Genomic DNA, 25935 nt, shown 5'->3' on the forward strand with positions numbered 1-25935 from the left:
AGATTTGGTTCAATAAACACACTAAATAATTTAAAGGAATAAAACATTTTATTTAAAAAATTCATATATGATTCAAATGAAAACTCCTTTCCATTTATTAAGCACCCACAGAGTACCAGGCACTATACAAAATATAAAGACTTATTTCTGCTCTTTCAGAGCTAAAATGATGGTTCTGCTGCACTCATTTATGCATAACACTGACACACCAACTCCACTGTCACAAAATGACTACATCTTCCAAGACTTGCTCAAGACATCAGTTTCCAATCCAGAGCAGAAGCAGATCATGCAGTTAAAGCAGAAGTCAACTGATGAAGTCTGTCAGATGCTATATCTAATGTCCTCTCCCTGGGCAAGAGAAAATTAAAGTGTTAACGGACCAGAAAAGAGATTTTTAATATAAGTATTAACCAAATCTCAGATTTAAAATCAACATTAGTCCTATAATTTTAGTAAATTTACCTTACCAAATGTAACTGTCATTCATACTATACCTTTGATTTTCAAATTAAAAATACAGCAAAATGTTAGAAATACAAGAAAAAATTTAAAAGAGGGAAAAAAAGGATATAAAATGAAGCCAAAAATTAGTCTAAAGCAAAGAATACCACAATGTTCTATTTACTTGCTAGCAGAGAGAAAATTAAAAGAAGAAAATTGCAGATAGTATCAATCCTAAAAATTCAGTCATTAAAGACATTTTTTTCTTATACTCACCTCGGAAACCACCACCCCCTCTTCCTCCTCTGAAGCCACCACCTCCTCTTCCACCTCTAAATCCACCTAAAAGGGGAAATTTTATTAAATAACTGTAGCTTCTCACTTGCTGATAAGCCAACAAAGATACAATTCTTATAATTAAAAAGAACAAATATAGATTCACCTATTATCTTACATAAATTTTTTTTCAAAGATAAAAATGGAGAAACTGTAGCAGTTCTCCAATCAGGCAGGAGGGCAAACCTCAGATTACCAACTTTAGACAGGACTCCATCGTTATGAATCAGAAAAACTTGTCAAAGTATGATTAAGCACTATTGCTAAATGTATGATTATCTCAACTTTTAAAATATTTTCTAACATTTTTTAAGTTGTTAATGGACTTTTATTTATTTTTATGTGATGCTGAGAATTGAACTCAGTGCCTCAGACATGCTAGGCAAGTGCTCTACCACTAAGCTACAACCCCAGTCCTTACCTTAGCTTTTGCTTATGTAAATACTTTTAATTGAACTAAGGATAGTTTGATTAAAACCATTTATTCTAAAAACAAATGGGAGCAGGTATGGGTAGTTTTGCTCTGGGGATACTACAGAAAATATCATGTGGAAGTTTAACCAAGCTGCATATGTACCATAGGTGATGCTCGGGTGCTAATAAACCTTGAAATTTCAATAGTTACTGTACAGCGTACTGTGTTGCTAAGCGATGATGTATGGCAGGTTAGGTATACTAAGTGGATTTTCAACTAGATTGGAAATCTCTAATTTAGGCTGGGTTTATAGGGATGTAACCCCATTACAAGTCAAACAGCACCAATATTACAAACAGTTCCCAGCATAACATCAAAGCCATGGGTTTTAATTCTGGGTCTGCCAACTGATTATGGCAAATGAACTTCTAAGAGACTCCATTTCCTCATACACAAAATCAGAACATCACCTATCTCAAAAATCTTTGCTAATTATTGAAAGAATGTACATGGATAGTAAGAGTAAGACCAGCTCTCAGCATACAGTCAATATACAATGACAATTATCTAAGAAACTAAACTTCAGTTAAGATAATCATACAGTCATATAGTGTACAATGACATTTTGGTCAACAAAGTCCATGTATAAGACAGTGGTCCCATAAAATTACAATGGAGCTAGAAAATTCCTATTGCCCAGTGACACTGTAAACTGATGCATTATTCACATAATTATGGTATTAATGATATAAACAAACCTACTGTGCTGCCAGTCATATAAAAGTATAGAACGTACAACTTGGTATATACTTGATAATGATTATGAACATCTATTATTAGCTTATGTGTTTATTATTCTTTTTAATGTAATTTTATAGTATACTCCTACTTATAAAAAAGCTTACTGTAAAACAATGCCATCGGACACCAGCATTAGCCCCATACATCTCATGTTTACCATCTCTCAACTGTGTCAAGAAGCCACGTTGGGTGACTGACCTATACTATTTAGATTTGTGTGAGCACACTTAATATTCACACAACAATGAAACTGCTTGATGAGGAATTTTTCAGAATTTATCTGCCATTAAGTAACAAATGACTGTACTTTATGAAACTCCCTAAGAAAACCAAGAGATAAAATAACCTAAGAGTTAAACATCGCTCAAAAGTGAACTGTTAAGGTTTTTTTCTTTTTAAATAACTGAAACAAAGCATTATTACTATGGACAATCTGCCAATACTTGAAAGAAGTTTTACCAAAATAAATAAATACAAGGGAAGTTTGCCTATATACAAAATTAAATTGTACTACATGAATCAGCTGTGGCTATGAAGTCTCATTAGAAATTTTCTCCCATAAGTAACTTACCACCTCTACCGCCGCCTCTGCCGCCACCTCCTCCCCTTCCTCCTCCTCGGCCTCCCCGGCCACCACCTCGTGGAGGTCCTTTCTCACCAGGAGGTCGAGGTAAAAACCTCTGCAGCGGCAGCAACTTAAATGGGTCTATATAAAACTGGAAATTTAATACAAACAATTTGTAAGATAACCTGGGGGACAATACAATATAATGAAAACTGCTTAGGTTCAAATCTTATTCTTAGCACTTATTACTGTGTAGTTCTGAGCAAGGACTTACTTTTCTAGTACCTTGGTTTTCAGTAAAATGTAGACAATAAGGCATGATTGTGTGAGGATCAAAAAGTAATGTACATAAACCACCTAAGAAGCATTACACACATAAAATTGAGCATAAAATTTAAAATAAAGCATTGGCGTACCAGCTTTCAAGACTATTACAAGGGATCACATCAATGTTTCCTGAACACATTGAGTAATGAATGATATACAGAAACTAACCCCATCCTTTATCTGGAGTTAAGGACGTTTTGGAGCTGATAAAATTTTAAGGAAGCATGTTCTCTCCCGGGTCTTCTACACAAAACACAATCAGAGGCTTCAAAACTGTAATATATTAGTTATAATAATATCTGTAGTCCTCTCTACATATCCCTTTGTTACCCTTCTCTTTGTGACCCATCATCTCAAAACTATTGTCTAGATCTACATGTGCAGTCTGGCAGCCACTAGCCACATGTTGCTATTTAATGATTAAAATGTGAGAATAAAAATTATGTTCATGAGTCTCGTAAGTCACACTTCAGGTGCTCAATAGCTATGTTGTGGCCAGTGGCTACTGTACTGGGCAGGAACTTCCATCATCACAGAAAGCTCAACTAGGTGGCACTGGTTTCCAGACTTTATCCCAAGTTGGATAAAGAAACCCTGAACTTAAAACAGATAACACTGGACTGGAAACCAAAAGAAATACAATGTGCCCAACTTAGTACCTGTGATTTAGGGGAAAACACACACACACACACACACACATATATGAAATACTAAATCCTCAAATTAATAATACTGTAAGAAACAGCAAGGATATGAATCAATTCAAGTGACTATAACAGGTACTTTTCTTTACCCAGGTTGCTAGATGAGAAGCCTATCTCAGCACAGTTTCTTTCTAGGCTCTTCAGCTCCAGGGACCCTCTAGCAACAAGGCATAGTTTCCATCTCATTTCCTATTCCAATCTAGCTTCTGGGTCTACCATTCCACTGGCTACTTGAATTCCATGTTGCTAAACCCAAAGAAGACTTTACAGCATTTTGCCAGAGCTGAGCAACTCCTCTCGTAAACACTCCATTCTCCTGGGATACTACTTTTAAACATGCTTGTAGTTTGACTCCCTTTCTGCAGAAAATATTTCTTAATCTCCGCTAGGACATTTACATTTGGGAAGTACCCTAAAGCTCTTCATCCATGTTTTTTCTTCTCATTCTTTTAGACTGTTTTATAAACTGCCTGTACACTGACAACTTCCAAGTTTCATCTCTAGTTCATATCCTTCCTTTAAACTCCTGACCATTGGACTATTTCACAAGTACCTTAAACGCATTATGTCCAAAACCACTCCTTATTTCCCCTTAATTCTCTCTTTTCCATAGTTGCTCATTTCAGTAAATGGTGCCACCATCTATAAACATGCTGAAGTTTTTTTTTTTCAACCTTTTCAACCTCAATAGCTAGTCAGTTACCAAGTCCTATTGATACGATGACCTACATTTCTCTTAAATCCACCTACTCTTCTGCATTTCAACTGTCTTTCCCTCAGCCAAAAATACCTCTTGTAAGACTACTGTAACAACCTACTGGGCCCCTTCACACAAAGTACTGATTCCTTTCCAATGTGCTTTTCTATTTTTCCATAGTGACTTTTTAAAGAATAAATTTAAATGTTATTATCTTATAATTTAAAAGGGGAAAAAAAGTTAAAATCTGAACTCTTTGTGATGACCTAGAGTAATCAAGCTCCTTCCAATCTCACAATTTTACTTCACATCTTTCCCCACTTCTCCTAGAGGTTCTATGCCCACACCATAGGTCCACCTCTTTTAAATACTTACGTGGCTTACTGAGATTTTGCAGTTTACTTAGACTGTACTTCATCCTCTTTGATTGCTCAGTGGTTTCTAAGCGCATTGTCTAACTACATCAAAATTATCCTGGAGCTTGGATCTGACCCCTACTAAGAGCAACTGGGTCAAATTTCTAGGAATGGGACCTAAAAGGACATCTTAAAACCTCCCCCTTAGATAACTCTGAAGTGCCATCAGTATTGAGACTCATTCCTAGTCAACTTTCAGGTCTCAACTTTAAGCCCATTCTAAATCTCGCCCCACTATAAAGATTCTAATGGGAACCTATATATTTCCTGCACAACATTTATCTTGTTATGAAAATACTTCTGAAATACTTTTAATATCCATCTTTTTCCAGATGTTTTACAATGTAACATTTTACTTAGAATGTTTGCTCATGCAACTTTTCTTGAGGGGTGGGGGGGTGGGGGAGGAAGCTGGGGATCAACTGAGGGCCTCACCCATACCAGGCAAGTATTCTACCACTGAGTTACATCCCCAGCCCTTAAACATTTTAATAATTTAAAAAAAAAAATCCTCTGGATTTTTATAGATTTTGCTAACATGAGCAAGGAGTACATTCTGAAAGGATCAGTAAGCTCAATGTTTATAATATAGAACATTTCACTTTAACCCATTTTGTCCCACTGTCCCAGATAGAGAATAGCTATAAAAACTTAAATTAAGCAACAAATACACCACTGATGGTAACTTCAAAGTAATAGTCAAACATTTATTATGTTTGCAGAATTGAAAACTTGGGATTGATTAGGTTAAGAGCTTCACTAGTGATACAATGGGGGAGACTGAAGTGCACCAAGTAGTACTATCCAAAGGTATGTCATTCCCTTATAAAACCAAGGATCCTAAGTATTGTAAGCTTGACTCACCTTCTGTAGTTTTTTAAAGGAAGCTGCCTTCATGTTTTCTGACAATTTAACTGAAAAATACTATTGATTTTATTAAGGAATAAAAAATTAAGATGAAGATACTAAGCCTTCTGAATTCATTTATCATTCTATAAACAAAGTTACAAGGTACAAACATATATCGAAAAGAGAAAAAATGGATTCCCAGAGGAAATGGAAGTTTTCTTTAAAAAACAAAACATACCATACCATTCCAGCAGCACCATAATATGCAATGAAACCAATTTAATCCTGTAGCTCTTATCTAAAAGTTCATAATTTCTAAATTTTCCAAAAAGAAAGTCATTTTTCTAGGGCTTTATTTCAGGTCATATAAATGAATACTTTTTCCCCCTCTTCATTCTCCTTATGATCCAACCTGTTGTAATACTGATTTATTCATGTATGTGTATGTATTTTACTTTGGGGGATTGAACCAAGGGATGCTCTGCCACTAAGCTACAACCCTAGTCCTTTTTTAAAAAAATTTTTGAGACAGTCTCACTAAGATACCTAGGCTGACCCTGAACTTGGGATCCTCCTGCCTCAGCCTCCCAAGATGCTAGGATTACAGGCATGGACCACCACACCTGGAAATGCTATCTTAATTAAGAAGTTAAATTTAATGACTATTTAATTGCAAAGGGGGAGGGAGATAATAAATTCATGGTCAGTGAAATTACCAGGTTATCCAATTAAAAAGGATACAAAATCTCTAAGTTGTCCAAATATTTCATCCACTTTTCCAATTTGTTCTTTGTTTTCTAAATAAACAGGAGCATTGAAATAAGGCACCTTATTTTCATCTGTGGTACATTTACAAACTATGTCATCTTCACAAGGATGCAGGAACTCGCCTAATACTGAAATAGAACAAGAAAATATGAATATATGAAACTATATCAAAGGATACTGGCCAATGTCTCTGATTTCTTAACTGTCTGAAATTTCACTATACCTGCTCTCTTCTGAGACAGAAGAGCACAGTCATTAACAGTGTGGACTTCTTGAGCTGACATGCCCACTCCACAACTTACAGCTAGTAGCCACAGCTACTAGTTAAGGTGACCTAGGGAAAGGTCTTCACTTTCTCTCTGCTTTAGTGTTCTCTTTAATATGGGGATAATAACATATAAGCTGTATCTACACCAACACATGATTAAATGGAATAATAAATGTCAAGAGTTTAGAATAGTGCTTGACTGACACACTGAGACCATTCAACTGTAAGTAATCTTATTATAACTATTCCAATTTCATCAAACACTACGCTTTATTTTCCTGATCTTTTCCTCTTTCCCCCAACCCTTAAATGTAAATCAGTCTCCGTTCTTGTCTTTTTCCCTCTCCTTTCCTAGAACCCATTCCCACTACCACCTCTTTGCCAATGATTCTTAATCATTTTCAGGCAAGTATACAGCCCCAAAATATCTAACTCTATTTCTATTACCCCAAATAGAACACTCATCACATGCCTGCAAAATTAACTCTCCTTCCCTATCCAAGCTCAAAACCTTTCATTTCTAATATCAGTCAAGTTCTACTTACTTTTTTCCCTTCAAGTCTTTTCCACCTAACCCTTCCATTTTTTCCTCACTGTTGTCATCCTAAATCAAGACTTCAATGTCTCACGTAAGGATTGTTATAACAGCCTGTGAGCTGGGACCACTGCATTGAGCTATGCCCCCCCCTGAACCATCTTCACACGGATCCACCCATTCTTAGTGAGGCTCCGTTCACTTAAAACCCTAGCAAAGAAACTTAATTCTGAATCAATTTTCTCATCTGTAAAAAGGGGTAAGGATCCATTAATGCCTAATTAATCTTTTCAGCCTAAGCTCAAGTTCCATAGTACATTCTCTAATATCTTTTTAACTACAGTACCATTTTAAGTCAGTTTCTAGCACCTCCCACCCCAAGCTGCATACTCCTTTTCGGAGCATCCAACTATCATTCATACTTGCTGATAACAAACCCACAAACAAACCCCACTTCTCCAAACAGGCTAAATAAACTTTGAAGACGACATACAGACTACACGTTCCGGAGGTCCTTGATCTTGGCTTTTGTTAAAGCCTCCTCGGCCACCCCCTCGTCCAAATCCTCCTCTGCCGCCGCCTCTGAAGTTGCCGCCTCCTCCACCTCGAAAGTGGTTGTTGCTACTGCCACCACGGTTGAAGCCGCCGCCACCACCACCACCTCGGTTAAAGCCACCACGACCTCCGCCTCGAAAAGACATGATCTTTCCTACCTGGTGGAAAAAACAGTAAGTACCTTATGATCATTGTGGTCTACGAATACACATGTGATATTCCTGCGCCTCGCTCAGAACACCATAAAAAAGAACAATTATGACAGCATCCCTGACATTTCGCCCACACCGCCAATATTATCTTCCCATGGCCCCAGGAGCGCCGCGCGATCACACACCAGCCTCGCCGCCCGCGGTTACTACCTCCTTCCCAAGTAGGAAGCAAGGTCTTCAAGCTGCTTGCCTTTCTTCCTCCCTCCCTCCCGCAGCTGCGTTCTGCTTCCCACATTATCTGACCCTTTTGCTTCTCTGACCACTCACCGCCGCCACGTGCACCTTTGGCCCGGGCCTTTACGTTCACACCCACCCGCAGGACACTTCCGCCGAGCTGGAACCTCCTCGGCCACCGTACGGCATAGACTTTAAAAAAAAAATACAAACTCGAATTACTGGTTTGCAAAAAGAGCCAGTCACGGAGAGAGGCAGCGACACTGACGCCTTTCTAAACAAGCCTTCAAAGCCGGAAAAGAAGCAACAATATCTAACTCCAACCAGGAGTTTACGACAGTAAGATCAACTTGCTTAGCAAGAGAAAGCGGAAGTAAAGCGAAACGGCAACCATTACGTCAGGACGTTACCGGAAGTATTGCCGTCGTGTTGCCCTAGGAGATAGCGGAGTTAGGGACCCGCCTCCTCTTGCCAGAAGTCGGGCGTTTAAGTGTCAGGCGAGGTTGCGCTCCTTCAGTCTTTGCTCTCTCGTGTGGTTCTCTTCCCACCCTCAGCCTGGAGAACCGGTCTTTAACCTCGTTCATTCGTGGTCGCGAAGTGTGACCATGGTTCCAGGCCGCGCTCTGCCCAGAGGTGGGTCTGGCCATATCAACCTGTCACAGCTGGCGGAAGTGCTTGCATTCTTTCAAGGCTCTTGTTTGTTGCAGATCTTTTGAAATATACGCCCTTGTCGGCTGAACTGTGCCTCTCCATTTATCCTCTGGTTTCATTAAAGAAAGAAAAGTGTATATGTTTAAAGAAATTATTATCTGATAGGAAGCCAAACTTACCTTTTAATCTTTTGTACAGTACAGTTGATTCATTCATCAGGTACGACGTTTTGAGCACAGATGGGATTAATAGAAGTTTCTCCTCATTTTTCCGTAAGCTTTTGGTATCTGACATAATCCCCACATTGACCAAAATTCCCTCACTAGTAAAGGTAGTGATCTCTAACTATTATATTTGGTTGACCTCCTTTTTTATGTTAAACCTCTATGATCTTTCCTTGATATTTGACACAGTCTACTGCCCCTTTGAAAGAAGGTGGAGATTGGTACCCTATTTCAGAGCGTTATTGTAAATGGAATTTTGAAAGACAGTTTGTAAACTTTATTATGGAAATATTGGGAGTCCCAGTATGTCTACACTAAATATAGTGGGCACCTAATAGCCCTGAAAAGGAATTTGTTGAGTGTATTTTAATTCAAATTTGATAAATGCACTTTAAATTCTGTACATCTTACAGGTATAGAATTATTCATAATTGCCCTACTTTGTATATTTTTTTTCTTTTTGGTACCAGGGTCTGAACTCAGGGGCACTCGACCACTGAACCATATCCCCAGCCCTTTTTTTGTATTTTATTTAGAGGCAGGGTCTCCCTGAGTTGGTTAGCGCCTCGCTATTGCTGAGGCTGATTTTGAACTCTGATCCTCCTTTTTCAGCCTCCTGAGCCACCGGGCCCAGCTTCCCTGCTCTATTTTGTGTTGTGCAATTTAACATTAAGTTTGGTGTTTCTATTTCCATTTGGTGTCCCGCTATTATCTCCAACTCCAGTATGATAAAAACCATTGAACTTATATAAGAACTTTAAGATCACCTGTTACCTAACTACTTTATAAATACTCGACATTCAGAGAAGTGAAATACCTTCACCAGCTAGTAAGAACAACAGACTAAAACTTTGATTCTCACAATCCTCAGTCCTTTATTGTCCCTCCTACCTCCACCCTATCCTCTTCCCAAATTGTTCATCTTTCCATTTCCTATATGTCTTCATGGTAGCATCATACTCTTGGTTTCTAATCTCTGAACTCAGACCTTTGAGCACTCTCCTCCTTGCTTACCATCACTACCACCATCCCTACCCCAGCCTGGTTGCAATCTCTTTTATCCAAAGCTATCAATTTATTTTCATTTCTTCCAAAATAACTTTGTATTTGTCAGCAACTGATTATAGGCCTCTTGACACTCATGCTTCCTTGTCTTATTCCTGCCCTGAATAATCCAATACAATTCTACAAGAATTCAAATATTCAGAAATAATAACAGTGAGTAATGGCATCTTCTCACATTATGAACATCTTTATTATCTTAAATACTTTCAGGCTTAACTTCTTCCTCCAATCTGTACTGCATTTGATGACATATTGAACTTAGTAAGTTTCCTTATATCATTCCCATTTCCTTTAGCAACAAATCTAAGTAAAACCTCTCTATCAATTATGCCTTCTATGTAATTAACTTTTCCCCCCCTGTGCCTTACACCATCCCTTTGTCCCATCAAGCCAGCATTGCTGCCTTTCTTCTCTTTCTCTTTGTCAATTGCTTCCTTTTGCTAGCTAGCATAAGTTCCATTTCCCATCTACTAGACCAATCTCTATTTTTTCACCCTGGAGGAACTCCTGAAATAATTTTCCTGACTCCAGAGCCACCTCAAAAAAAAACCTACACACACACACACACACACACATGCACACACGTCACACAAAATAGCATGATAAGCAAGTCAGAAACAATGATCAGATAATAACTGTCAATGCTTTTGTTTTAACTGTGGCAAAATACACGTAAAATTTACCATCCTCATCATTTTAAAATGTATAGTTCAATGATATTCAGTACATTTACGTTCTTGTACATCTCTGCTCTTTTGAATACAGAATGATGTTTTTCTGTGAATCTGATTTATCTGCCTAATCTATAAGCTAATAAGAATAATAACTCACAAAGAATATTAACTAATGCAAAGTAAATGAGAGAGAAAACTTCAGCTTTTTATTTTAATTTTAATGAATGTTGATTTGTTTTTATAAGCCTGGATATGCACAAGAGTCATTTTAAAATGAAAATGATGAAATGTGTTTGTTCAGTGTGAAATCTTGTCTTTTGTTGTGTTTACACCCATTCTAAGTTGAACTTGAAATTGGCACATAGATTTCATTTTCAACTGAAATGAGATAGTTTCTGTCTTTACTCATGATGCTCATTCAGTAACAACAAAAAAAGCTTTCTCACACAAATAAAAAGTTGAAAAGTATGGCAAAATGATCATTCCTTTCCTAATGAACAACCGAATGCTTTTCTTTCACAGAAGAACAAAGTTTAGAGAAGGGAAAATCAGTACATTTCATCTGTTTACAGTCATAAACTTATAAAGTTCTTCCCTTTCTGTCAAAGTCAGGTGCTCAGGATGATAAGATTCAGGGAAAGGGGCAGTCATCCAGTGAAACAGTGTGTCAAAGGAGAAGGAAAATATTATTTAACCTGTTCAATTTTGTTCTGCAATCTTCCCAAAGTGGTTTTCAGTAAGACTTGAGACTTCCTCGCTCTCAAATCCAAGCAGCAATGGAAGGATTTCAAGATTTCTATTTGCAATATGACTTTTCCAACAATTTGATTTCCATTTAAACCTAGGAATCTTATCACTGTGAGTCCAAATATTTTCTCTAGAGCTTTGAAAATACTTGTTCAACTAGTCCATTTGATGAAAGATATCTGCTAAGTAGCTAGTTTCTGCAGCCATTCTTCATCTTCAAAGCTGACAAAAATCTGGATTACTTTTTTTTTAATGGTACTGGGGATTGAATCCAGGGCCTTGGGCATGTGTGGCAAGCACTCTACCAACTAAGCTATATCCCCAGCCCTCACCTTCTATTTTCTGAAAAGTACTCCTACAATTCATTTTCCAACTCAAGCATCCTGTTAAGAACCAAAATCTGTATTAGTACCTTTTCTTTATAATAAATTACCCAACAGTTAATTATTTAAAACAACAAACATCACTTTGCACAATTTCTATAGGTCAGAAATTCAGGCCAGGTGTAGTGGCTTATATCTGTATATCATCTCTGGAGGCTAAGGCAGAAGGATCACAAGTTTGTGGCCAAATTGGACAACTTAGCAAGATCCTGTCTTAGAATAAAAATATAGCTTTTGCTACAATGAGGATCTGGGATCTGGGCTCAGTCGCTGGTACATGGGGGTTGAGGGGCAGTGTTTCAGATCCTAGGGTTTTGTTTTGTTGAGTTGTGTTGTGGTTCCAGGGACTGAACTCAGGGCCTCTTGTATGCTAAGTATACGCTCTACCTCTGAACTACAGCTACATCAAAAAAGGAAATAAATCCAGGAATGTCATTAGCTGGATAGTATTTGTAATTCTCCTTTCTATGATTTGTAGTTCTCCTTTATTATGATTTGTAGTTAAGTGCTTTTTCAGTTTTGCTGGAGCCATTGCTGCATTTATTAGTTGGGGATTCTTCATCACAATTCTATGTTTTTTATCAGAATTACTGAGGCTTACAATTCTCTCCCACTTCGTCCTCACAATTCACCACATTGAATTGAAAGATTTGTAAAACACAGGTGGTAATCAAGTATTGTGAACCTATAAAGCAAGTCAAAAAATACTGAATCTGAAAACAGTTTTTTCAAGACAATATGAAGATGATCATCTGGTAGTAATGAATTCTAACAGCATAGAATTTGCATTTCCCCAAATGGTGTCATGTGAGGGATATTGGTTTTTACAAATTCTTTTTTAAGTGCAAAGAAGGACGTTACAGCAAACCATTTATTAAGACTACTTTTGTTGATAAGAACAGCACAGGACTTAGGCTGTCATCCTTGGTAAGAAGTGCAATAAGAAGGAAAAAACTTTTACTAAGGTTATTTATTATCTCCAGGTGGTCAGGAAGTTTGAAGAAAACTGGGATTAGAGTTCTGGAACAAGGCCATACCATATGCAGCAGAGAATTATACTCCATTTGAGGGTATAATTGTGCGCTTCTGGTCCCTGATAAATGCCCATGCCCCTTTTCAGCTTACAGGAACTGCTTTATTTATTTATTTTTTGTGTGTGTCCATGTTTTATTTACATAGGTACCATTAAAATACAGTATGCCTTCAGGGTCACATTTCTAAAATTAAGCATTAAATACTGATCTCTTCTCCACCCAACCGCCCACACCATTCTCCCAAAACCACACACAACAAACTCTTCTGCAACCTCACTTTAAACCACAAGGGACACTTGCTCCTGGCCCAACCTGGACACTACTGATGGCTCGCACCAGAATGCTACAGGAACTGCTTTATAGAAAATCTGATATAACTTGTGAGGGAGGAATAAAGGGAGCATGGGACACTATGTCACCATGTGGCCAGAACTGCCTTCTGTCAATTGAGTACTTGGGTCCTCACAGATTTACAAAGCATAAGATTAGGCAGATATAGCAACAATGTATCTTTTATTTTTATGTTTTGCAGTGCTGGAGCTGGACTGAAGGGCCTGGCACATGCTCTATAAATGCTGTACCAATGAGCTACATACCCAGCCCCCAAAATGTATTATGACATCTACAACCAAACACAAACACCACCAGAGGCTACAAGCAAGGTACTTTTAGCAGGTATCCCAGAACTATTTGGGGATCATCCAAATGGATGCCCATGCCCCTCCCTTACAGGTCACACATATGGCTATATGGGGAATCTACTTAAGGAAGAGAGAAAAACCAACTGAAGGAGGAGAGAAAAACTTGCAATGGGTTTGCTTAGCATGCAGGTACAAGTCAAAAATAGGCAGCATCTGTATTACAATCACATGGGTACTTTTGAAAGACATTGGTGAGGAAAAATCCTTCCTAGAGGCAGAACTTAAGGGGGGCACACTTGATCATCCACTCCAAATGAAAACAAAAGTGGACTGGGGTCAGATTATATATGGAGCCTTAGACAATTGCCTGATCATCTTTGTTTTGTAGAATGAAAAATATTTGAAGTTCAAGAACAAAAAGTTCTGGGATTGAAATATGGAGTATATATGGGAGTTAGCAGGAAATCTTTATAACATATGTTCATGCTCACTGATGCATCTGCTAGAGGAAAAAATCATAAATAATTTTGAAAATGCCAGTTTGGTATTAACCATTCTCAGCCATCAGTTCCCCAGTGCTGACATGATGGGCACAAGAATGAAATGATGATGGAATCAGGGATGGAGATGACCCATGAAAACAGAACATGGACCTCCATGAATCATTGAGCCCTGCCATCAACAAATGCCCCATCCAACAGCAAGAACCCAGTGCTGTGCCCACAAGATGGCACAATTTATCAAGGAGACCAACTAGCCATTTGGTGACAAACTAACTACCTATGATCCTTTCAATCTTAGAATGGCCAGTGGTATGTGCTCGCAGGAATAGATGGTGAAAGCAGGAGCTGTCATTAGGACCTACATTGCAACAATTCTGTGTACAAAGCATCTGATGGGCCATGCATATGAATAAGCTGGTGAACATCCTGATCCATGATTAGCATCCTGATTGGACAAGGGACACATGATCACTGAGTGTCTCATTCTGATTGGAGAAACTCCTCAAAAGTCAACCGCAAATAGCTTTAAAGCTCACCTTCAGCAATACCATATAAATCTCTAGACAGCAGCAACTCAGATGTTACCCATTTGGGACCCTGCCTTTATGGGAGCTGCACTTCTTATCTGTTTAAAGAAAAACTAATTTTACACTCCATTGTCCATGGGTCTTACTCAAAGAACTTACACCTTACCACTGTGCATCTCAATGTGGGTGTCCTTTTTCTTCCTGCAGGGGTTCAGTTAGTACCATGGTGACAGAGTGTCTAATTTTCCAGCAAGGGATCCCAAGGATCTAAGGAGAGTACACACTTGATAGCAAAAGAAATGCAAGAATTGGCTTATGACCATGCAATCCACCAGTCATATCACATATCACACTACCCTAAGTTGGGTTAACATTGGAGTGGCCTCCAGAATGCAAAGCTGGGGTGCTACTTAAAGGCAGTATCCTATAAGAACAGGGTGCTATTCTACAGGGAGCATTATGTATATATAATCAGACTTATATATAGCATTGTATTACCAATAGGACGGATACATAGGTCTAGTAACATGAAGGATAGAGGTAGGAATGACCATGCTTATCATCATTCCCAAAGACCAACTGGGGGCTTTGTGCTTCCTGACCCCAATAGTATAGACTCTGTAGGGTTAGAGGACTTGATCCCCAAAGAACCACACTTTCACCAGGAGCACAGTAAGAATCCTGTTGAACAAATATAATCTAAGGTTTCTGCCTGGTGCACATTGGGATCCTTGTGTCTAGAGACTAGCAGGAAAGAAAAGGAGTCACTATATTGATGGGTAATTGACCCTGTTCATCCAGAGGATGAGGGCTACTGTAATTACAATTAGGGCAGGAAGGAATACGTGTGAAATCTACCTGATCTGTTGGGGTAACTCTTGTGACAGTAAAGGAATAGTAACAGCAATTTGGTCTGAGAAAAGAATACTACCCAGGGGCTTTGACAACTCCTAGAAGAGGTTGTGGATTATACCATCAGGTAAGCCACTAAAACCAGCAAAGGTGGAAACCACCAAAGGTGAAGGGACTCTGGAATGGATAGAGAGGAGACAGAGGATGAGTATCAATGGTAGCCCAATATCAACTGCAAGAGCAGGGCCTATAGTTTTTTCCACTAATTCCCTCTTCTAAGTTTCCTTTCAGGAAAAGAGGGCCACAGGAATTTTGAAAGAGACACTCTTGGAATATATATGAAAAGTAGATCTAAAAGGTATAAGATTTTCAAAGATACAGAAATTAGTTTCTAGATCCCTCTTCAAAGAAAATCTTGCTACCTGGCTGTGAAGAGTATGGTTGGAATACACCTTCTCCTAGAGATGGGGGTGTGGCTTAGTGGTAGACCCTGATTTCAATCCTCAGCACAGCAAAAAGACATTTCCTGACAGCAAAGAATTATCACATCCCTCAGAGTCTTCCTCAGCTACAGAGAACTGCCTCACCTTAGAGTATGCCCTTCCTGGTTCCCACATCAGGTCACCATTATACCCCAAGAAAATCAAGATATAAAGCCCCTTCCATTTCTGCCAGACCCAGGGACACTAACAGATCACACATTTGCTCTACCAGCAGGCCAAAGCTCTTTTGAAGCTGCATAGAAGTTCTTCCTCTGCTTATTATCCCACCCTTCCTTCTACAGGTATTGATCCCTAATAATATTCTTATATACCAAGCTCTGTCTCAAAAGGTTTTCAGTGCTTAGGGGATATAACTTGGTCACAACACAATAAACACATAATAAAAGAGTTGTGTTTTTGAGAATTTTGCTTGTATGTTGCATAGTTTTCAATATGATAAAATTTTATTTTTCCATCTTCATGTCTTTAAGGAAAAAAATTAAAATTTTTATTTTACAAAAAACAAGAAATTTGCTTCCAGTGTAGTTTCTGTCTCCCCAGAAAACAGAAGTGAGGCATTTGTCTTTAACAAGGTGGGGCAATCACTCCCTTCTGGAGGAGGAAGTTTCTATTGGTCACCTCCTTCAGCTATTTGCTAGGAAGGCCATTTTTGGTTTCAGTTACGGTAAAACTCTTTGGATTTTAGCCAAATTCTTTCTGGGTTCAAAAGTACAAAACTCTTTAGGAGGATTGCTCTTTTTAAATATTTTTTCAGAGGTTAAAAATTAAATTTCAAAAGACTCTCTGGGATGGACAAGAGTCTTCAGCAGAGACATAGACCCTGGACACCTCCAACATGAAGCTTATTCATGTTGTTTTGTTACTTTTGTGCTTCCACTTAAGTTTTTGCAAGGTAAGTAACTCAGTATTTATATAATCTATTTTAAAGATTATGAAAACAGAGAAAATTTTAAGATCTGATTTGGACTTAAATATTGCATAGTTTGGTTACCAAGAATGCTAGTAAATAGCAACTAGCAAGTATTTTATGCTAATATTTTGTTAAAAGTTTTAAGAAAATCATTTTTTATATGCTTGGATAAGCACGTAGACAGTGAACCGAACAAGAATTTTACTAATACAAGGCTATAGTTTACTGTCATTATATTAAATCAATAAACATATACCATGCTTCTTCTATATGTAAGCCATAGTGCTAGGAAAATAGTAAGACTAACCTCTGTTCAATAGCCTTTTAGCAAAGTTATAGAAAGATGTAAATATGTCAACATGAGAATAATAAGTAATCTAAATTAAATTTGAATATTCAAGAAAAGGGAATATCATAAGATGGAATATCCTTACTCCTTACTTATGATGAAGTTTAGTCCTGATTAAACCCATCATAATTTGAAAATTCATTTAATACAACTGAACATCATAGTATAACCCAGCCTACCTTAAATGTGCTGGAAACACATTAGCTTGTAGTTGGGCAAGAACGTCTAATAAAAAGCCTATTTTATAGTAAAGTGTTGAATATTTCATGTAATTTACTGAGTACTGTGCTGAAATGATGGACACTTTGTAGACATGAGGAGTTGCCAAAGCACAATATCCAAAAAACACTGGAAATCCAATAGAGCATTATGTGCCTTGTGGTTGCTTTGGCTGGCTGAGAGCTGCCGCTCACTGCCAATGCCCAGCACTGCACAAGTGTATTCTACTATATATCACCACCCCAATGAAGAGTAATGAGTTTTCCTGAATTTGTATGGCTTTCGTAGCATCAGAAAGTCAAAAATTCATAAATTGAACCATTTGTATATGTTTAATTGCCCAAAATTATAAAAACAGAGCAAAAGACTTAATGAGAGGACAAATCACAAATGCTAAAGGTCAGAAAGAGATTATGGATCATGTGGGATCTGAGTGAAACCTATAGTTCTTGATTAGATTTGATCCTTGGTGAGAAAAAGTGATGCTTTCCAATCCTTACAGCCAGGAAAAGCAGCAGGTCCAACCATAGGAAAGCAGCAAAGTACCAGGTTCTGCTAATCTACCCATCTGATCGGAGGGAAGGCTTTGTGGGCTACTAAGGAAGTTAAAACTGAAATGACACGTTGTGACAATGTTGGGGAGTTGTCTATTAAGTTTAAAAATGTTGACACTATTTTATATATAATTGGTGAATGCTAGCTTTTGTGGTCAAAGCACTTTGAGATAATATTCCAAGAACATTTTTTTTAATACCAGCTTGTAGAAGCAACTATTTAAAGAAAACTAGTTAAAAAATCAGAATTATATAATTTAAAGAAAACTAGTTAAGAAATCAGAATTATACAGTTTACATTTGTTGTAACTTCCAAAATGTGTTATCATCATTGCAGTGTTTCACAGAACAGAGAAATAAATACTCTTTGATAGAAATTGATTAAAATAATTGTACATCCATAAATAAACCATTATGTAGCCATTGAAATGATATATAATTATTAAAATAAAAATCCCTACTACAGTCTTTCTTATTATAGAAAAAATGCATACACATACATACATATGCATAGATATATAGACATACACAAGCGGACTTATAACTACTTATATATGACAATTGAAAAGTTAATGTATATTATAAAATAGTTAACAGTATCTGTGGGTAACAGAATTGCTGGTGATTTTATCTTCTAATTTCTATATTTCTAAATTTCAGAATTCAGAAATTTTTATTTATTTTATTAAAATATGTGTATTTATAATTAGAAATTTTATTTTTGAAAATAAGAAGTATTTCAGATCCATTTTTTGATTTCTGGAACAAAAACAAGTTAAAAATAATAAGTTGTAGTAATATTCACTTAAAGAAAAAGACTTTAATATTATTAAAGTCTTCCAAAAATAAATCCTTTAAGAAATACAGTTTAAGAAAGGTATCAAATTTGTGAAAATTTCAGAACTTCTTAAAATATTAATTTATGAAAGAAAGTAAATTTTTTTATACCACCTTCTGGGAAGTAGACATTTTTTTAAAGAAGTTTATATAAAGACAACCTAAATGTGTTCAAATAGTTTAAAGATATGCCTATGTTTTCAAAATGAAATAAAATATATACATCTGGAGAAATTTTTGTTATTCTAAGACTTGGAGGCAGGTTTCTTCCTAGAGGATTAAAAGCACCTCTCCCCTCTTTAAAAATCAAAACACCTTGATAGAGATGGATTACTTCAGTGAGTAGAGTGAACTGGCAGTGAGATAGAATTGAATTGCTCTCGATATTAAAGTAAGAATGTCATCCCACCAGGTCCATTTTACCCATTATGCAGTTTACTGATTACTGAAATAATAATTTTTACAAAAGATGAAGAGTTTACTCACAGGCATATGAGTGTGGAGATGGAAAAGCAGGTCTCAATCTGCCTCCCTGAAATAATGTTTGGGGATATTTGGGCAAAGACATAGGGAAAGATTATTGAAAGTTAAGAAGTAACTGTTTCCCTCAGGGACTCCCAAATCTTCTCTAGAATATTAGGCTTCATTTCACAGGAGCTCAATTGGAGTGAAATTGGAGCTTACGGCTAGAGGCCACCTCATCTGAAACAAGGCAACTGATGATGCTCATTCCCAAGTTAAATTGGATTCCTGCAAATTTTAGCTAATGTCTTTTTAAGACTGTTAGCCAGTTTTCTGCCACTGTGACAAAATACCTACCAGGAGGAAAGATTTATTCTGCCTCACAAAAGCTTCAGTTCATCATTACACATAAATTTGATAAGTTTGAACATAAAGTATACATCATGATAACATTAGAACAGTATACACCAAAAGCATAGCCATCATCTAAAAGTTTTCTCTCACTCTTTTTATTTATTTGTGTGTGTGTGTATGTGTGTGTGTGTATGAGAGAGAGAGAGAGAGAGAGAGAGAGAGAGAGAGAGAGAGAGAGAGAGAGAGAGAAGAGGGGGTGGACAGAGGCAGAGAAACTCTTGACAAAAGATCTTCCTCTTAGCAAGTTTTCAAGTATACAGTACAGTATTATTAAGGTACTATGCTGTACACATCTCTAAGAATTACTCATCTTGCATAACTGAAACTTTATACCCTTTGACTGGTACTTTCCTGTTTCTCAATCTTTGGCAACCACAATTCTCTGGCGTCTAGGTGTTTGACTATTTAGATTCCTAGTGTAAGTGTTATCATGTAGTATTTGTCCTTCTTTGTCTGGCTTATTTCACTTTGATTAATGTCCTCCAGATTTACACATGTTGTTGCAAATGGCAAAATTTCCTTCTTTTTCAAGGCCAGCTAATATCCCATCCTTGTATGTCTGTATCACATTTTCTTGATTCCTCTAATGATAGCCATTTAGGTTGCTTCCATGTCATGGCTGTCGTGATTAAAGCCACAATGGATGTGCGTTTTCAAGACCTGGTTTCAATTCCTTTGGATATGCCCAGAAGCAGAATCATGAAACCATATAGTAGTTCTGTTTTTAATTTTTTGAGGAACTTTCATGCTGTTTCCCTCTTGTGGCTGTACAACATACATTCTCACAAGTGTACAAGAGTTCCCTATCTTCATGTCTTCATCGCTATTTGTGATGTTTGGTTGTTTTGATAATAGCCATCCTACCTGGTGTGTGGTTTTGATTTTCATGTACTTAATAATTACAGATCATAAGCACCTATATCTCTGTTGGCCACATTTTGTTTTGCCTATTTTGGAGAAATGTCTATTTAGCTTATTATCCATTTTTTAAAATCAGTTATTTGTTTTTCTTCTATTGAGTTGTATAAATTTCCTATATATTTTGGGTATTAACCCCTTATCAGATGTATGGTTTGCAAATATTCTCTCTCACTTGAAGGAGGTAGTTTTGTTGTTTTGTTTCTGCTGTTTAGATATGTTCTTATGGTACTGGGGATTAAACCCAGGGGCATTCTACTACTGAGCTACACCCCAGCACTTTTTCGTCTTTATTTTGAGATAGGGCTCTCTAAATTGCTGAGACTGGCCTCAAACTTGGACTCCTCCAGCCTCCACATCCTGACCACCACACCAGCTTCCCATCTCGTATGCTGTCTTTCCATTTTGTTGATTGTCTCATTTGCTGTGCAGTAGATTTTTGGTTTGATGTAGTCCCACTTCTCTATTTGGTCTTTCATTGTCTCTGCTTTTTGTTGTCATATTAAAAAAATCACAGCCAAGACCACAGTATTTCTGTGTTGTTGTTTTTTTTTCTGGATAGTTTCTATTGATATGTCTTTAAATTAGCTATCTGCGATGTCTAATCGGTTGTTATTTCCCTCCTGTGTATCATTTTAATCTCAGATATTGTAATTTTCATCCCTAAAATTTCAACTGGATATTTCATATCTCCCATGTCTCTATTTAAATTTTTGGATGTATGAATATAGTTATAATAATATCATTGCCAGCTAACTCTAAAATCTCTGTTAGAATTTTGGGTATGTTTCAATTTATTGATTTTTTTCCTCATTATAGGCCATATTTTACAGCTTCTTTGCATTTTTAGTAATTTTAATTAGATATGAGATATGAATTTCATGTTTTTGGTGCTGCATTTGTTTTTGTTCCTACAAATACACTAAGCTTCATTCTGGGATGCAGTTTAGTTACTTGGAAACAGGTTGATCCTTTCCCCATCTTGCTTTTTGCTTTTTTAGGTAGCATCAAAACAGTGCTTAATCTAGACCTAATTATTTCTTACTCCCGAGGCAAGATCCCTCTGTGTACTCCTCTTGCCACTCAAATATACTAGGCTTGCCATTTGTCAGTAGACAATTTTGACAACTTATATTCCAGACAAAGTTATGGTTTCCTTAATATATAAAGAATTCCTACCAAAAAAAATCCAATTTATACCAACAAAAGATATAGTTCGCATGGGAGAAATAAATAAAAATCTCTTAAAATGTGAGCACTTTCATAGGGAAAATGCAAATAGAAGTATACTCTAATAATATTTTTACATATCAAATAGGCAAAGATAAAAAAGTGCAATAAGGTGTACACTCTGTAGTTAATGGCACAGGAAATAGGCACTCATATATTGATGATGGGAATGTAGATTAAAACAGTCTCTGTAGCCAGGTGCGGTGATACACACCTGTAATCCCAGCTACTTGGGAGGCTGAGGCAGGAGGATCACAACTTCCAGGTCGGCCTGGGCAACTTAGTAAGACTTTGTCTCCAAATAAAATTTTTAAAAAGGGCTGTGGATGTAACTCAGTGGTAGAGTACTTGCCTAGCATATGCAAGGTCTTGGGTTTAATTTCCCAATACCAAACAAACAAACAAACATAAAACACCTCTGTAGAGAGAAATTAGGCAATACCTTTCAGTATTTAAATTGTTCATTCCTTTGCTTTAGTAATTTTACTCCCAGTTAAGTATGGGACAGATATACTTATCATATGTGGGAAATTATATGTTTGTATAAGGAAATTCATTACAGCATTATTTATAATTGCAAAACATTGAAAACAATCTAAATCCCTTTTAGTACGCTGGTTAAACATTGCACTGGTATTAGTGAGTGGAATTGGAGAGTAAAATATGAATTCACATATACATGACTATCTCTGGAAAGACACAGGAACTGGTAAGTGGTTGCCTCAGGTGGGAATTGATGGGTCAGAGGATAAGGGAAGAAATAAAATATAACTTTTCCAGGAACCTTTTTAAACCTGTCAGAACATTTTCTATATTACCTATTTTAAAAATCAATTAAATGTTATTAAAAATAAACAAAGTTTCAGACACTTCATATTTATTACGAAAAAAAAAAAGAACAAGAACTAGGACAATGATTTCCCAAAACAATATTTCCAGTTTTTACAGAGACTAGAGATCAGAGTACAAAAGCCCACCCTATCTGCCAGAACATGTGTCTGTCTTCCTACAATTTCCAACAACATTCTGATCCTGGGAAAAGAGGGATACTTATTTTATCATTCCAACATAATAATTTTCAAAAGGGACTCCCCTTTTCAACACATGTGCCTTTCTGAATCTACATTTCTATATGTTATACTATCATTTCTCTTATAATTTCCATAGTATTTATCCTAACATTCATTCATTGTTTTACCTTGTATCTCATCTGTGTTCAGTCATTGATTCTATATGTTAAGAACATGTATTAAATCCATAGCTGAGAAATAATGTTGGTGAATTAAATATAATGTGTTTATATTTCCTCAGAAAAAATTCACAAAAATAAAGAGTTTTTTTTTAAAATGTGGAAACATATGCCAAAAAGATAATGAGAGTAGAGACAACCACATATATATTTTAGAGGATGGAAAACATATAGATATATAGTATCTTATTTAACAATCTGGAAAATTGAATCCCTAATCGGTGACAGAAAGGCTAAGAAACAATCTGATTAATACTGAAGAATACCCCTTAAAATTAAAAATTTGTAGTGCCAGTTTTCTGTTGGATGTAAAAGCAAGGTAGACTAAAAAGTGGATGATTAGTTGAAAACTTTTAAGTACAGTTAAAACTATACACTACTTAACAGGGATAAAATAAAATACAGATAACAACATGTATTGACAAGGATATACATTATATGTATATTAATATTTTTAATACTGCTGATTGGAGAGAAAAGCTGATCTAGCATCATTTATTCAGTCAGCAGCACAGCCCAGGACCTACCTTCAACCCCTACATGGAGCAAAATATAGAATCCTATTGCTCAAGGAATTTTCTGGATTATTGTACACATGTTATTTAAACTTTTTAAAATCGGAATTATTGCCCTTATTTACAGAGGAGGAAATTCACGTTTACAAGGGTAGCTTGCCCAAAGGTATATAACGCTCTTTTAACTGGGGCTAGAAATTAGGTTTGTCCCATCCTCATCTGTGCAGTGGGTGATCTGTTTTGTTGTTTTTCTTGACTTCTTCATCTTCAAACAGAAGCCTTTAGTTAGTTGCTTAATTAATGTTTATTTTGTGTTTTATAGCTCACTTCAACCTCAGATGCATCTCAAGAGGATCTGGTGGAGGAAAAGTGCTTACTGAAAAAATACACACATCGCTCCTGCAATAAAGTTTTCTGCCAACCATGGCAGAAGTGCATTGATGGGATCTGTGCTTGTAAACTCCCTTACCAATGCCCAAAGAATGGCACCTCCGTGTGTTCGACTAATGGGAAAAGCTACCCGACTTACTGTCATCAAAAGAGTTTTGAATGTCTCCATCCAGCGGCAAAGTTTTTAAATAATGGGACATGCAGAGCTGAAGGTTGGAAAAGCCTAGTTGTCAAGTTATTCTGTGATATGAAGGCAACTGTATACCCTTCTTTTTATTAGAAAACACTTTCCTGTGAAATATTATGACAACTCAAAATTTTCCATAGTAATTGAGGTGACTAATTCAATAGTAGCTGAGCTGCACAGTACTTTAGAGTCATCCCCATTCTTGCTTCTACTTGGTTAAAGGGATTATTCCCAGGGCGGTCCAGTTGGTTCAGAACCCAGTGCAAAACTGACATGTAATCTAGTCAGTCCTCAGCTCCTCCTTTGGACCTTCAGCCTCAATAATTTCTTCTAATATCTGACCCCCAACCCTATCCAGAATCCTGATTTTCCAAGGGAGCTTGAGACACGACTGACAAACTTGACAGGTCTACACTCCATCAGGGGCCTAGTGCAATGAGGAGCCTGGACCCCACCATATACACTTGGAGGAGTGTTGAAGATTAGGGATCTCAATGCAGGTGCAGGTGCAGCAGCTCACACTTGTATCCCAGTGATTCGGAGATAAGAAGATCATTAAGTTCAAGGCCAGCCTTGACAACTTAGTAAGACTCTGCCTCAAAATAAAAATAAAAAGGGCTGAGAATGCAACTAAGTGGTAGAGTACCCCTGAGTTCAGTCCCCGTTTCCCTGGGGGGCCAGGGATTAAATAAAGAAAAAAGATTAGGGATCTCACAGTTAATCAGATTGAGTTTCAAATTCCTCCAAGCCCCACCTCAGTTATTGACAAGCTGTGTGATCTCTCTGGACCCCAGTTCCCTCACTTGTAAAATGTGAATAACAGAAGTTCCTAAGTCACAAGACTTGTGGAAATTAAATAAAATGATGCATGTAAAGCTAACTCTTCAGACAGTGCTTGGTACATAAAGTGCTCATTAAATTTTAACTATAACAACAAAACTGAGGCTCATTTCCTTCTGATATCAAGTTATTACTGATACTTCTGAACTTACAAAGGAATTTTAAAATGTTCTTCTTTTTATTTTAAGAGACAGGGTTTCTCTATATTGCCCAGGCTGGCCTTGAACTCTGGGTCTCAAGCAATCCTCCTGCCTCAGCTCCCAATAGGTGACAACAAGTGCATCCACTGCACTGGGCAAAACATTATTTTCAAAGGCACTGTGGTGTGCACCAGCTCACAGTGGCCTATATAATTTTATGGTGCTGAGTTAAGATAGTAAAGTCCTCTGGAAAAGGAGGAAAATATTCCCTGCTTGAGCCCATTTCTATTATCCATTGGAGAGGAAGATGGCAAATAGTCAACCATATTTTATCAGTGTCAGATTTTCTTCTCTTGAGGTATTAAATGCTTTAAGTATTTTGAGAATACATAAACCTTTTCTTTACTTTCATTAATTGTCTTCTAAGAGTGTGGACTTCAGAGTAAGAATAGAGCAATTTCTGTGGTATAGCCAATAGCTTAGTTTCTCTTAGATTTAGGTTCCTCATATAGAAAAATGGGGATAAATATGGGCTTAATCTTGTGTGTGTGTGTGCGTGTGCGTGTGTGTGTGTGTGTGTGTGTGTGTGTGTGATGCTAGGATACTAGAGATTGAACCCAGAGTCACTTTATCACTAAGCTACATTCACAGCCCTTTTTTTATTTTTTATTTTGAGACAAGGACTTATTAAGGTGTCTAGGCTGGCCTTAAACTTGCAATCCTCCCACCTCAGTGCCCAGAATAGCAGGGTTTCCAGGTGTGGAATGAAACCCACACTTGGCTGGGCTTCTTCTTTATAGGGCCAATGTGATGATTTAATGATCTTCTGTATAACTGGGTAGTGCAAGCAC

The 25935-nt window shown here is 37.0% G+C and overlaps 2 protein-coding genes across 5 annotated transcripts in view; one reads left to right on the forward strand and one right to left on the reverse strand.

The window, feature by feature from the left end:
• Positions 1–29: 29 nt before the first annotated feature.
• Positions 30–8800, reverse strand: Gar1 (GAR1 ribonucleoprotein). 3 transcript variants are annotated; one of them, XM_058583776.1, is made up of 8 exons: positions 8477–8800; positions 8160–8258; positions 7619–7838; positions 6296–6450; positions 5570–5629; positions 2568–2712; positions 721–786; positions 30–351 (listed from the first exon to the last, which is right to left on the reverse strand). In XM_058583776.1, exons 3-8 carry the CDS (start codon positions 7824–7826, stop codon positions 338–340), a joined length of 648 nt encoding a protein of 215 aa, XP_058439759.1. In that variant the 5' UTR covers positions 7827–7838; positions 8160–8258; positions 8477–8800; the 3' UTR covers positions 30–337. The 3 variants fall into 3 exon arrangements, with proteins under 3 accessions (XP_058439759.1, XP_046314755.1, XP_046314756.1); XM_046458799.2 differs by lacking the exon at positions 8477–8800 and having other exon boundaries at positions 8160–8437; XM_046458800.2 differs by lacking the exons at positions 8160–8258; positions 8477–8800 and adding an exon at positions 8043–8141.
• Positions 8801–16585: 7785 nt separating this feature from the next.
• The window catches only part of Cfi (complement factor I), a 42814-nt gene continuing 33464 nt past the window's right edge, over positions 16586–25935 (forward strand). Inside the window, exons 1-2 of one of the 2 annotated variants that reach the window (XM_046458797.2) lie at positions 16586–16762; positions 23850–24129. In XM_046458797.2, the coding sequence (XP_046314753.1) occupies positions 16706–16762; positions 23850–24129 (337 nt within the window). In that variant the 5' untranslated portion in view covers positions 16586–16705. The remainder of the gene's footprint in view (positions 16763–23849; positions 24130–25935) is intronic. The other variant, XM_046458796.2, reaches the window with a different exon arrangement.

This window comes from Marmota monax, unplaced genomic scaffold, assembly GCF_021218885.2.
Source record: "Marmota monax isolate L192 unplaced genomic scaffold, Marmota_monax_Labrador192_F-V1.1 WCK01_AAM20220418_F8-fsc00002, whole genome shotgun sequence".
Classification (NCBI taxonomy): domain Eukaryota; kingdom Metazoa; phylum Chordata; class Mammalia; order Rodentia; family Sciuridae; genus Marmota; species Marmota monax.

Coding starts and splice junctions, on each gene's coding strand:
- Gar1 (XM_058583776.1), bottom strand. CDS start 7,826: ATGTCTTTTCGAGGCGGAGGTCGTGGTGGCTTTAACCGAGGTGGTGGT. Junction 6,451..7,618: donor ACCTCCGGAACGTGTAGTCT/GTATGTCGTCTT, acceptor GTTCTATTTCAG/TATTAGGCGAGTTCCTGCAT. Junction 5,630..6,295: donor TTGGACAACTTAGAGATTTT/GTATCCTTTTTA, acceptor TAAAATCAATAG/TATTTTTCAGTTAAATTGTC.